The 13758-nt window shown below is 41.9% G+C and overlaps 3 protein-coding genes across 5 annotated transcripts in view; 1 reads left to right on the top strand and 2 right to left on the bottom strand.

Annotated features, from left to right (window-relative positions):
• WWC2 (WW and C2 domain containing 2) overlaps positions 1 to 8592 on the top strand; it is a 170424-nt gene extending 161832 nt beyond the window's left edge. For all 3 annotated transcript variants that reach the window (XM_019736137.2, XM_074329862.1, XM_074329861.1), the window contains 2 exons: positions 2112 to 2239; positions 5620 to 8592. In XM_019736137.2, coding sequence (XP_019591696.2) covers positions 2112 to 2239; positions 5620 to 5686 — 195 coding nt within the window. In that variant the 3' untranslated portion in view covers positions 5687 to 8592. The remainder of the gene's footprint in view (positions 1 to 2111; positions 2240 to 5619) is intronic.
• A 947-nt stretch (positions 8593 to 9539) lies between these two features.
• On the bottom strand, positions 9540 to 10310 carry LOC109449658 (claudin-22). Its single transcript, XM_074329863.1, has one exon. It carries the CDS (start codon positions 10200 to 10202, stop codon positions 9540 to 9542), a length of 663 nt encoding a protein of 220 aa, XP_074185964.1. The 5' UTR covers positions 10203 to 10310.
• Positions 10311 to 11758: 1448 nt separating this feature from the next.
• LOC141571054 (putative claudin-24) lies at positions 11759 to 12549 on the bottom strand. The gene has a single exon (XM_074329864.1). The coding sequence runs from the start codon at positions 12414 to 12416 to the stop codon at positions 11766 to 11768; it is 651 nt and encodes a 216-aa protein (XP_074185965.1). The 5' UTR covers positions 12417 to 12549; the 3' UTR covers positions 11759 to 11765.
• Positions 12550 to 13758: the final 1209 nt, after the last annotated feature.

Genomic DNA, 13758 nt, shown 5'->3' with positions numbered 1-13758 from the left:
TTAACTGATTTACTCATTTGACATCTCATGTCATGGTAGCAGTCATTTCTTTGTGTTTACTAAGTCAGTAGTTCTTTACCTGGGACCTAATGAAAAATCATCCATTTACTAAAGATAAGGCTTCACAAAGAAAGTAAAAGTATCACATTTGTCCACTTTGAACTTGAATTACATAAATTCAGAAGTTCCAAGTGACAGCTAACCTATCTCATCAATTACAAAATATTCGAGAGAGAATTGTTACTTAACAAATACAGACCAATTTTCTAAAGAAAACCTTTCAAAACAGGGAGAGGGAAGGGAGGCAGTAAAAAGTATCTAGAAAAGAGATCCTTTGTGGTGAAAAAAATCAGAGGTCACTGCACTCGATTATCATTAGCAAAGTTTGAGGGATACCGCATTGTAGGGGATTTAGCTTTCTGTGAAGTGGAGACTGAAGATTATAATACATATACAGTCAATAAAGGGAAGTGGTGTCATCTAAATGCAGTCTTTTCGATACGTCTTAAAAGCAGGCATCCCCATCTGACAGAAACAAGAATCTAATGTAATTTACTTTGTGTTTTGGGGACTGCAAGACCTTATAAATACATGAGTTGGCTTTGGCATTTATTCGGAAAGCTGCTTTAAGAAAATGAGTTCTGAGCAAAATGGTGCTGATACAGGAAACTTTCCTCCTCACTTTCCCTCCTAATTCTCGCCAGGGATGTTGGGGAAACTTAGCTACCCAAGCAGTGCTCTGGGAGGCTGCCAGGTGCTATAACTCATACCCTGCTACCTTACTCCTAAGTAACAGAAACCACCGCCACTTTTATCCCTGCCGAGACGGTCTGTGACTTGGTTTATTAAAATCTGTGTTTCAGGGTCTTTTTGGTACATTTACTGTCTTGTTCATAGCTATATCCCTAGGTCCTAGTACAGGGCCTGGTAGTTTAAAAAAAAAAAAAACAGTAATAGCTAAACACTGAAATAGTGGATTTTATGATGTGTGGGCTCTAAGTACTTTACATATATTAACTCATTTAAACTTTACAACAACCCTTTGAAGTAAGTAGTTACTCCCAGTTTACAGATGAGGAAACTATGGCACAGGAAGGTCAAGCAGTGTGCCCAAATTCACATCACTAGTGAATGTCACAGATGGGATTTGAATCCAGGCAATCAGGCTCCAGAGTTTGTGCTTTTCACTAATTTATACCTCCTTTCTTTAGAAGGAAATCAATAAATGTTTGTTGATTGGATAAATGAATGAATGAAAAGGGAACTATTAATATAATATTTATTATTCCATTTTTATTTTTAAAATGTGTTCGTACAAAATTGTGGGAATGTCCCACCATGGAATATTATACAGCAGTGAGTAAAACAGGTTACAACCACATGCAATAGTATGTATGATTCTCGTACGCATAATACTGAGCAAGAGAAGTTAGACCCTAAAGAACGCCTGCTGTACTATTATTGCATTTACATAAACAAAGTAGGCAAAAGTGACCTATGCTGTTAGAAGTCAGGTGCTGGTAACCTTGAGGCTGGTTACTGGAAGGGGACAGAGACGTTCCCTGGGAACTGGGAATGTCTGTTTCTTCATCTGGTGCTGGCTGGGTACCTGGGTGTGTTCGATCTGTACACATTCTGTGAGCTGTAATTTATGTGTACATTTTTGGTATATAAATTCTACTTCAACAGTTTTTAAATGGCTAAAATAGATAAAAAAAAAGTGCTGAAAAGATGAATAAGAGGTTGAAAGAATATTCGCCAAAATGTTAACAGTATATATTTCTTGCACACAGTGGCATAAGTAGTGTTTAGTTTCCCTTTTGAGGGTTCTTAGGTTTTCCAGATGTAATAAACTGATCACGTATTACCTATGTAATGAGATTTTTTAAATGCAATAAACTCTCCCCAAATCAATGACTGTCTCACCTAAGCATGAGTTGGACCCATGAGTGTTGTCCCCTGATGGTGAGAAAAGACACCCACCTCATGAGCTGCCTAAACTTCCCTCCTGGCTTTAGTTGGCAATCTTTCAAGCCTTATAGCATGTCTTTGAGGATTTCCATAATAATTAGCATTATATGGGGTTTTTGTGTTTTTATTTCCTTTGCCAGGCCGAACAGTCAAAAGAAGAGCAGAAGCAAGGTTTGAATGCCGAGAAATTGATGAGGCAGGTCTCCAAGGACGTGTGTCGGCTCCGGGAACAGAGTCGGAAGGTGCCTCGGCAGGTGCAGTCCTTCAGGTAAACGGCCCTGCCTGGGACACTGGGGGTGTCCGCATGTGGTCTGAATTATGTAGGAGTTCACCTCAGAGTGCAGGAAGTTAATATCAGGATGTGAGATGTCAAATCCTGTCCTCCCAGATTGGACGTATAAGTTTCCATTGCCTCCTTCCTGAGGGTACAAACTCCACCGGCAGCAGTCCTGACTCAAAGCCTGGCTCCCAAGGAACCCAGAGGGTCCCCAGCTCTCAGAAGCATTTAGCACATCTCACTGACACATCTTGATGCAGCATACAAAAAGCTACAGAAAAGACATACATCTCGGGGTTTTGCTCACTCATTCCAGAGACATTCCTTGGGCGCCCCCATAAGGCGCGCGCCGTGCTGGGCCCTGCAGCGCACATGCTCCTGCTCGCAGAGGCTCCGGCTGTGGGGGAGGTGGCAGCGAAGCAGGCTGTCGCAGTGCCGTGAGGGAAGAGCCCACCGAAGGCCCAAGTAGAAGTAGCTGGAGGTTATAAGACAGGCAGTGTTTGAACCATGGCGGGAGGGATGGGTGTGTGACGGGAGGTGAGCTGGCAGAGCGCTGCATCCAGGTGCAGCAGTGGGGACTGAGGACGCTGGAGGGGGAGCAGGATTGTGGTGAGGATAGTGCGTCGTGCTTTGGGGCATGGCCGACTAACAATTCGGTAGGACAGCCCAGGTGACTGTCAAGTAGAAATAAAAATCCAAAGCCAGGATTAAGGGTCAGGACAGGAGATTAAAAAAAAAAAAAAAAATGGGGGTCTTCATCCTACATGCAGCAGTTCCATCAATGGAAATGGGTCAGATATCCCAGAAAATGTGAAAAGGTGGCCAGGAGAGAAGGTTTGGTGGATGCCAACCATGGAGAGGCTCACTCACAGCCAAAAAGATGTGAGAAGGAAAGGTCCGAGGTCAAAGGAGAACAGGAGAGCCTAGTTCTGGGGCTGGAGGGAGGGGAGGTTATTGATACTGTCAAACACAACAAGAAAGGAGTGAATTGAAAAGTATGCCACCACCACTCCTCCCCCCACCTAGGTGACCAGGAGGCCACTGGTGACCACGCAGGTGAGAGAAGGACCACAGAGAAGGTTTTATTGGTTTGGGTGCGCGTGTGTGGGGGGCGTGTGTGTGTGTGTGTGTGTGTGTGTGTTATATAGAGGAGTCTATAGAAAGCTGTTAGGCTGAAGGAGGAGACCTGTGGGGACAGACATTAAGATGCCAGGTGGGGCAGGCGTAGTGGGGAGGGGACGGGACTGGGTGCCAGGTGGCAGAGTGAAGCCAGAGGATGGAGGTGGAGATCGGTGTTGACTGAATGATGAATGAGCCCAGAGTGGAGAGAAAGGAAGCTGAGGCGTCAAGGGCTTCAGACTTTTGTTTTAATATGACCGTTGGTAGTAAAGAGTCAAGTTTATCCTGCCGCCATGCTGCTGCCAAATCACTCTTTTAACTTTTGGAGAATGCTGCTCTTTGGGTTTTTAGAACTCGAGGGTGGTGAGCGGAATCTTCATGGTCTCTGAGGTGGGCATCACATCCAGCACGGAAATCATCCAACCCTCAGCTGCTGCTAAAACCCAAAATAGAGATTTATAAACACTCCTGTGTCCCTTAACGTACAAACACATGAAAATGAGTGAGATGGACCAGATAAGACAGACTGTACTGGAGGGAGGGAGGCACCTGGTCTCTGTCACCAGCCCTGGGGCGGTGAGAGCGTGGTGAGCGGTGGGGCTGGGGTGCTCTGCCCAGTGCACAGGCTCTTCTGCCCCAGCTGCATGTTTCACCTGGAACCGAGAGCCCTGTGTTCCCTGGTCTTCAGATTTGTCAAGGGAAATTAGAAATCAGGGATTTTATGTGAAATGTCTCACATGTGGATACTGGCAATAATTCAGGCATTTAAAAAACACCATGGTAGCCAAAGGAACCCACTTGCAGGAAGTGTTCGAGTGGGAGTCCCCAGTTTTCAGTTCTGCCTTGTAGCCTTCAGTGATGTCATGACCACGTTCACTTGTCTTTTTAAATGACTTTTATCTGTTCTGGAATCGAATAAATCAACAGGATACTATACCACAAAAATAACTCTGATTTCAATTTCTGTAATTTTTTTCACTCTCCTCTCTCTTTTCCTTATTCCGTTCCACTCTAGTTCTTGCTTCTAACCCCACACTTCCTCCCCCATCTAGACTGTTAGTTTTTCTCAGAGGAGGGCTGGTGCCTCATTCTTCGCAGTAGCCAACATGACCTGCATACACAACACACCCTCAGTAAATCTGTTGATGGGATAGTATGTACCAGGTTTTGTAGAAAAAAGACATATTGCTTTTGTCTTTGGTAACTACATGTAATGCAGGGTCTCAGCTCCCGGTCCCCGCACCAGAACGCAGGACGTGGTGAGGCCAAAAAGGAACAAGAACGGAGCCATAGATAGGGGAGTCTTACCACTATATTCTCGCTGGTGGCTCCTCGAGACACAAAAGCAAACATCTGCCAGTACCCAACGAGGGGTCTTCCTGCACCCCAGTCTCACTGGTGGCCAGGCGAGACCCAGGAAGTAGGATCAACACGATCCGCAATCCACAATCCACTTGCCTACTGCACTTGCTAGCCGCAATCCACGCCTGCTAGCATAGCCACGGCACTTATATCAGTGGCTAATGGCTAACTAGTTACAACTGATGGCCAACTAGTCACAGCTGATGGCCATTTACTACCCAAGCCAGCACCTTTCCACATGAGGCCGAGAGCCTGGAAACTGCTCTCTGGGACTCTGTCCCCACACTATGCAATCCTAAATCCTTATTTTTCTTTAACACTCTCCTAACCGCTGAAAACCATTCAGCCCCTTTCTTTCTCAGCTTCTCCCTTTCAGGTTGTTTCTGCTTATCCCTGCTTCGGGATGCAGGACAGATTGACCTTTATGACAGTCAAGTTCCTACTCCCTTCGTTGAGGTCATGGTATCGCTCATCAAGTTGTATAATCCTAATTTTAAAGAATTTTCCCGATATCATGTAATTTTCTATGAGGTTCCTGAGAAATTTCCTAGGATTTCGGCCCTCTTGAATTCTCTTCTACCTGGTTGAGAAACACTAATACCTGTGCTGAACCCCCAATGGTTTAAAAACTGTCTAACATTGGAAATCCCAGAAGGGAGTGGACTGTCTTGCTCTGTGGGTGACGTACCGGAGCCAGAGCTACTGTTCTGCTTTTCATCCTGATGTAAAGGGCAGAGACCATCTTGATTTTACGTGGAGTTTACCTCAGGAAAAGAGCTCCTGTCCGGCCTTGTGGAGACTCCTGGAAATAGTCTTGGGACTATTTCTAATGGTGACAGGGTGTTTTCAGCATTGCATTTAAGTGGGTTTATTCCTCACCCCGCCTCTAGGGAGAAGATCGCCTACTTCACCAGAGCGAAGATAAGCATCCCGTCCCTGCCAGCCGATGACGTGTGATTACGTTGCTGAAGAAATGATTTTTTCACCTATTCATTTCTTAGGGAGAGCAAAGGACTGAACATTGGGGCCTTTTCGGGGGGTTGGGGGGCGGCGAGGTTGTACTATAACTATCAACTCTTAAAGAGCTTTTACTTCACATCAGATTTTCAACATGTTAATTTCTAAAGTACCTTGAATGTAATTCTTATAAGTTTAAAAAAGCAAAAAAATCAGATAACCAAAATGGAATGATCTGGTACACAAATGTGTAAGTGCATGTGTACTGCCAGTGGGCTTTATTTTGTAAAAATGGAATCGGGACAGTACCCAGTGTATATCCTATTGAACTGACTGTTGACAAATAACTCGGTTTAGCAAAAGGTGGTTTTTGCTTTTCCTTTGTCTTCTTGTGAGTAGACTGTGAAGAGGCAACAGCGCCATGTGACATTTTTGTACTAGAGAGCAGCTCTTTCCGTTTGAATTTGATCATGAGCATAAGCTTCAGTGCAGAGTTCCAAGTCCACCTGAAACAGGTGCTGTATTCATTTCTGTCACCTACGTTGGAACATTTTGTTTCCTTAAAACAGTTTCCTTTTTGTCCGTTTCTGTTTGTCTAAAGAAAACAAAAACGAAATGCTGAGTTCCACAACATAAGAATGCACAGGGGCAGGTCTCCTGGCGGGCTAAAGATTTTGTTATTTATGACAAGGGTAGGGAGATGAAAGGAGAAAGCCAGTTTCCCTACAGTCACTGAAGCATTGAGCAGTGAGCAGCTGCTGCTTCTGACTTAGCCTGAATTAGGGTGAGTGTTCAAATGTGACTTTCTGGCTTGCACCACAATGTTTTGTCCTAGGTATGAGCGTGGCGTCAAGTAGAAGAACGTGTTGGCCCCTCATCTAAGGACAGATATTCTGATGGCATGGAGGGAAATACATCAGCAGTCATTTGGTGAAACCAGGAACAGAGGAAGGGCCTCTTGACTGAATCAAAGTTGCCAAAAAAAATTTTTTTAATCCTTTATTTAACAGATTTCTAACATTTACTAGCAATTACGTTGCAGCTCTCATGTAGGGGGTCCTATCCATAATTTATGATCAGGAGTTGGGAGGCAAAGAGAAGAGTGTGCCTGGGAGGTTATTAATTTCATGTACACACTAAGTCATTTGTTTAAAAGAAGCCATTCTAGATGAACAAGTTTAGAGATGTGAACTGACTAAAGCATCTTCCAGTGTAGAACTTAAACTTACCCAATCCAAGCTCTTCTTAAAAGACACAAATCCCCAGTGTCGCTCTGCCAGCATAAAGGCTTTTAAAGTAGTTTTATGCAATTTAAGTCATACTTATCACTCAGTCTGTAATACTGGCAGAGGTGAATTTTGGTTAGCTATCTTATATAGCAAACTAAGTCAGTTTCTTGTTTTTTATTTTTGTTTTGTCTTTTTTTTTTTTAGAAATGCAAAAGTCATCTTAAAGGAATGGGCCCCTTTCGTATTCTATGGGCCCCAAGTTATATTCCTAAGCCTCATTAGCAAGAATTTTTATTTTCATGCAAGTAATTATACATATTTTGGAAAGCTCATTTTATCAGAATCAAAATTCAAATTAAGCAATTCCTGAGCCTAGAACTTTATTTTTTTCCTACGTGTCCCACCACTTATATACAAATGTCTTTGAAGCTATAACTGGACGTGACACTAATTTGAACAAAAACCAGCCTCGTGAATTGACTGAGCAGTCCTTCAGGGCTGCCCAGTTCATTCTATTAGATGACTAAGGAAAACTAGAAAAAGAATACCATTCATCCTTGTCAAGGTCAAATGTGAAAGACAGAAGTTTATTTAATGTAGAGTTAAATGAAGGTCAGCTGTTTTCAGCTTCTTAATTTGACCGTGAAAATGTTTGTAGAATATGTGTAGTTGTACCGTACGATTTTATTTTCTTCATTTATTTATTTACGGTCTTATTTATGTTCTGTTTAATATATAGTTCGGTTCTGGCCATTTTAAATGTTGGACATAGAAAAGCCTATATTGGAATATTTACAGCTTTATAAATCATCAGATTAGCTGTTTACTTTTTAAAATACAAAAAGTTTCAGACAAGTATAAAAGAATAAAATCTGTCTCAGGCTGGTAGTTAACAGTTGTGACCACGATGCTTTTGGTTTTATTTTACAAAATTTGCTCATTTCTAACATGAGAAACTTATTTTAATATAATCCTTTTCCACACTTTAAAAATCAGCAATTGTGTTATGTATTTATAGGCAGCTTTTAACAATCCTGTCATATTTGTACTAACCCAAATGATTCACAGTGACAAAACATTTTAATAACTTGATCACAAAACCATACAGACAATATGAATTTTAATATTATAAATGCTATTTTTAAAGGTAGAATTTATTCTGCACAGGGTAAAAAGAATGTAATATTTAGTTCTCAAGTTTGAATTATCAGTATGTTATTACAATTTTGTATATCAGAATCTAAGTGTTACAGGTACAAAAAGAATGTTGCTAGCCAGATGAACAACGTTTAGCTGAATCTCTGTAGCATGCAAATCAAATAAATTTTAAATCTTTTTTTTGCTATTACTTTATCTATATTGTATTAAATATCAAAAGCTCAGGACTGAACTAAATATTTAATCAGGTTAAATTCTGAATATGTTTCTGTTTTAATGTCTTGTTTGTAAAGGTGTGCAAATACATCACATAGATTAACTTTGGTTTCTGCACTTTTCAAGTGTTCATGGGTGGAAAAAAATTCAGTGAGTTTTTGTTTTTTTTAAACAAAGATACATATTGCCTAATACTTTATTTCAGTGTCGTTTATTGTTCAGTTAATTTCCCTGATTGGCTCAAACACAACAATTTACTTGAACCGTGTACCAAGCAAATATAAAAGCTTTCATGAAAAATTCCCCAAGCCAGCAGTTTGTTGTGAATACTTCTTGGTTGGATGATATGTATTGCTGATAAAAAAAAAAAAAAAAAAATCTGGAGTATTTTCTCTGTGCAAGTAAAACGAAGGGCTCCAAAATATGAGCTCTGTCATCACACCGCCTGGATTGGCAGTGTGCTCCCTCAGTGACCCGGCCCCAGGAGGGTCTCTGCCCATAAACCCAGCCCTGATCTGCAGTGTCCCCTGTGGCTGCCCCATAGAGGGAGGGAGGCAACGTTGGCCATCTACAGCAGAGCACAGGACACAGAAGCAAAGGCACGTTTGTGTGGTAGATTTCACGTGAATCCTCCAAAACAGAAGACTGCCCTCTGCTTCTGACATAGTAAATAGGCTTGAATGAATGTGGATGACTTGTGAGAAAGTCTCCTCAGGGGCTCTGAGGTCTCTGATTAATAAGATGATGTGTCCCACATCTCACCTCTCCAGCTTTCAAAGAGCCAGCAGTTTTTTCAGTATAATCAGATGTCATACATTTTAAATAAATATGCAGCAAGACTAGTTTCATGAAATAGGTTATCTTAAACACTTGAAAGAAGGAGATGATTAGCAGTAACATTTCCAATTCCCAAAATATTCATCTCTATGAATAACACCAAAAATACATAAGTACTAATAGAATGTTTGATTTACTAGTTTTGTACAATCACTGAATCTATTTTAAAACAAAACTCATCAGTACTGAGTATGATTACTATTAAGTATTGATTGGTTTTGGTTTCACAGTAGAAGATAAAAGTGGTTTATCGTTTTAGAAAGAAATCACAATTTAAGAAGCTAATAGCCACAGGGAGAATGCATTTTAGAAAATCATAAGCATAATGGCTGGGTGACCATGTATTAGGAAATCCTACCAAATCCAGGGTTGGACGAGCATCTCCTGAGGAGTGGACACCACTGATGGCTGGCTTAGATTTTCAGGTGAGTGTTTTTCATCTCCAGATGTTGATGGAGATACTGTGTTTCTGCCACTGCGTAGTGGCCAGAAGCTAGAGGAGCTTGGGTGGAGCAGGCCGCACAGTTTAGCAGACACCCTCCTAGAAGGAGAGAAAACCCAGCAAACCAGCCGATGAAGAGCGCTTCCCCAAACTCCCACCTGGGCACGATCTCTGGAATGGTCTCATCCCAGAACTCCTGGACTGTCCTGTGGGCGACCCAAGACACTGGAACAAGGGCTGCAATGCCTGCTGTCCAGAAAAGAATTCCTCCAAGGATTAGCAGTCGTTTCTTGAGCTCTTGCTGTCTCTCTCCAATTCTCAAGCAGTCCAGCCCAAACCCAGAGAACAACAGGCCCAGAAATCCCAGCCCATTTGACAGAAACATTAAAATCCTGGAGATTCTGAGCTCGGCAGGCAGAGCCAGGAAAGAATCAAAGTCCTTGCATTGCATCCCCACTTCTTCTTGGATGACGCAGGTTTGCCAGAGTCCCATGGTCCAGTTTTCCATTTCATTTAAGTCCAGGTTGAGGTTTTTCCAAAGTGGCAGGTAGTTTGTAAGACAGGATAAAACCCATCCCAGCAACGATAATGAAATTCCAGCCAATTGTGCCACCGTTCTAAATACTAAAGCCATTTAAAGTCCTGCAAGCTTTAGTCTAACTCCTACCTTTCGGTTGCTGGGAAAAGTGTGATGCTTATGTTATCACTTGCAGAGCTCAGAAATATTTTTTCATTGTGTATGTAGGAGGATTCTTGCCAGAGTTGCTATTGTTTGATTTTATGTTGAATAGGTTTCAGAAAAGGATAGGGAAATAATTCTGCAAACCAGTAATCCCAAGGTGTGGCCAAGATCAATTTCCTAGTAAGCAATTTGTCTCCAAACTGACAGTAAGTGGTAGTAATCCTCCTTTCATTGTTAGTGTTTAAATGGCTTTCATGTTGTTCCTGAGTTTTCTCACAAGTCAAAGAATTAAGAAGTCTAAATGCAAAAAGTTTAATAGACAGTTTCGGTTCACTTCCTACCACTTTATGTCTTACTAATTGCACCTGTCAGATTTTCATCTGTTACATGTCTCACATTCTTGGTACGTATATTGTGGTAACACTAAATGTTACCATTTTTAAAAAATAGGTTGGAGAAAAGTATTTCTTAACCAAATAAATCAATCTTATCACAAATCCCTCTAGACCTTAAATCAGGCCTATTTTTTAAAAATTCTTATATATGCCTCATAACGTAAAACAATATTGAACTAAATATTAAATCTGTTTACCTATATGCCTTTCTGTCAAATTCATAATCGTGTGCATAAACACTTGAGTGTTTCTTGTTTGTTGTTGTTGTTGTTTTTTTTCTTTGCTTAAATATGCTTTCTATGCTGTAGACAAGTTAAGCAAAATGACTTTGTAGGTTAGGATCACCACCTCTCTATACACAATGAAAGTATACAAAAGCTTGTGATTTTTAATTAAACAAAGGAAAGTTTTTATTAAGGCAAATGAACTGTCATAACTCAATATCAAGCAAAAAATTTTTAATTGTTCATCTGTTTCAAATATGAAGTTTTTAAGGAAAAAAAAAAAGGCTTTTGAGGAAAGAGACAAGAGAGAAGATTTGCCAGTATTTTGAATCTGAGAGTATCAGGATGTACTGAATAAAAACCTTCCAGCCTCACAAACCCCTGTCACACAGGGTGCCTTGTAATTTCCTAAAGACAAACCACCTCTGATCAAAAAAGACCCAAGTTACTACTATGGAAATAGCACTTAGGGATAGACTTAACCTGTGGTTTGACCAATGTAGAATGCCTGAAAGATTTCAGTTTGCTAGTTTTTCTCTTTAGGAAACAAACTAATTAGCATTTTCAGCTACCAACAAAAACAAACAAAAGTTTCTATAAAATTAACACATGAAAGCTTAATACTGACTATATTGGATATACCACCACATTTTTATTTAAATAACTAGATCAATGCAACTTTTTTGCTCAGACCTATTCAATCTTAACATAATAATTTTCTTTTAAATATAAGACTGCCTCATCTCCCTGTTTGGAGAGGGTGGAAATCTAGGATAGAAAAATAGTTATTAAATGAGAAAATGTGAGCAGCACAGGTTTAGTTACATAACAAAGACCCCTTTCTCATGTACATTTGATGCAGAAAATAAGTCTCTCTGATCTTGTCTGAGTCACACTTAAGGACCTGCAGTTGCATTTTCCAGGCATGGACACTGTGTTTCTGCCACTGCGTAGTGGCCAGAAGCTAGAGGAGCTTGGGTGGAGCAGGCCGCACAGTTTAGCAGACACCCTCCTAGAAGGAGAGAAAACCCAGCAAACCAGCCGATGAAGAGCGCTTCCCCAAACTCCCACCTGGGCACGATCTCCGGAATGGTCTCATCCCAGAACTCCTGGACTGTCCTGTGGGCGACCCAGGACACTGGAACAAGGGTTGCGATGCCTGCTGTCCAGAAGAGAATTCCTCCCAGGATTAGCAGTCGTTTCTTGAGCTCTTGCTGTCTCTCTCCAATTCTCAAGCAGTCCAGCCCAAACCCAGAGACCAACAGGCCCAGAAATCCCAGCCCATTTGACAGAAACATTAAAATCCTGGAGATTCTGAGCTCGGCAGGCAGAGCCAGGAAAGAATCAAAGTCCTTGCATTGCATCCCCACTTCCTCTTGGATGACGCAGGTTTGCCAGAGTCCCATGGTCCAGTTTTCCATTTCATTTAAGTCCAGGTTGAGGTTTTTCCAATGTGGCAGATAAGTTGTAATAATGGATAAAACCCATCCCAGCAAAGATAATAAAAGTCCAACAAATTGCATTGCTACTCTAAAGACGAAAGCCATTGCAACAAATCTTGCGACGTGTGCCACCCCTATAGGAGCCACTGTCTTTTTTGTGGTTGACAGTAATGTGATGAGCTTGGTTCTATGCTGCCTGGAATATAAGCTTTGGTCATTAACTCCTTGGGCACTCTGAAATGCGTTTTTGTTCTTCTTGAATATAATGTTTCACGTAAAGGATGAAGGACTCTGTTAAAACTATGAGTTAGGCTTTCTGATAAAGATTTGATCTGTTACCTTCCAATTTGCTTCGTAAAATTATATCCCCAATACTTGATGATTATAAGTCTAAGGATGAACAAAGAGGGCTCTATGACCCCTCACCCTAAAAGACAACAGAAATCTTTGTGCTTCAATATGGATTAATTAGATTTTAAGTGGTGATAAAAGGCCAGCTCTCCCTATAACAGGACTTCATTGTAATAGCTGAACCTGAGATTTCAGGATGCAAAGCAAGCCCTTGTAAAGAAAGGCAGACTGTTTCCCTATAATCTTCACTCTCCTCAGACTTCCTTAACCTACACGAGGGCCTGGCCCACGTTGTTGAGTGTCACAGGGACTCAGCCGAGACTTGGCAGGAAAGTTTTCTTCAGATTCCTTTGAAAGGTAGAGGGTGGTTCACTGGGTTAATTAAAATGAAAAAGACAGAGGCTTATGCCCAGAGGTACTTAGTGAGGAAGGGAGTGTGCAGGGAAGCTCTGGCTTTCACTGGGAGATTTCCTCTATCCTTGTTAAGAACTTGGGGTAAAGCATGATTTCTTAGTATCTGAAAGATGTTTTCTGTCCAGAGCTGAGCTGTCTTCACTGACACTTAAGCCACAGAGACAAAGCAGCCCCAGCATGAAGACGTGGTCTGAAAATAAGAGCCACAACAGGGCTGACCATTGAGGCTTCATCTTTGTTTGTTTGTTTGTTTTTTTGTTTGTATGTACGTAGGCCACACCTTGAGAGCATACTGCAAAGCTGGCCCCTCAGCACAGGACCTCGCAGGCCAGGACAAGCGGTCACATGCCAGGTTCCCAGAACTGCTCCAGCTGCTGCGGGGCCCAACGACTCTCCACAGGGCCCAGGGGCGTCCTGCAGCCACGGAGAGAGGCAGGCTGTGATGGGTCCCCATGGCACAGCACAGGTGGGGCCCTACCAGGGAGCCCCTGCACTGGAAGAGTCCCCTGGTGAAACAGAGCCACCACCCATCCATTCAGCAGGTGAGTCTAGTCCGGGACCAGAGAAGATCTTTTATGATGTTGCTCAATAGGAGATCAGAGAGACAGAACCCCCATCCTGATGAAGCCAGACTAAGCATTAGGGTCGGGTTAGAACAGTGCTGGCTTCAGCGTTCACCATC

Source organism: Rhinolophus sinicus, linkage group LG04 (genome assembly GCF_036562045.2).
Source record: "Rhinolophus sinicus isolate RSC01 linkage group LG04, ASM3656204v1, whole genome shotgun sequence".
NCBI classification, from domain to species: domain Eukaryota; kingdom Metazoa; phylum Chordata; class Mammalia; order Chiroptera; family Rhinolophidae; genus Rhinolophus; species Rhinolophus sinicus.
This window is presented reverse-complemented; position numbering and strand designations above follow the sequence as displayed.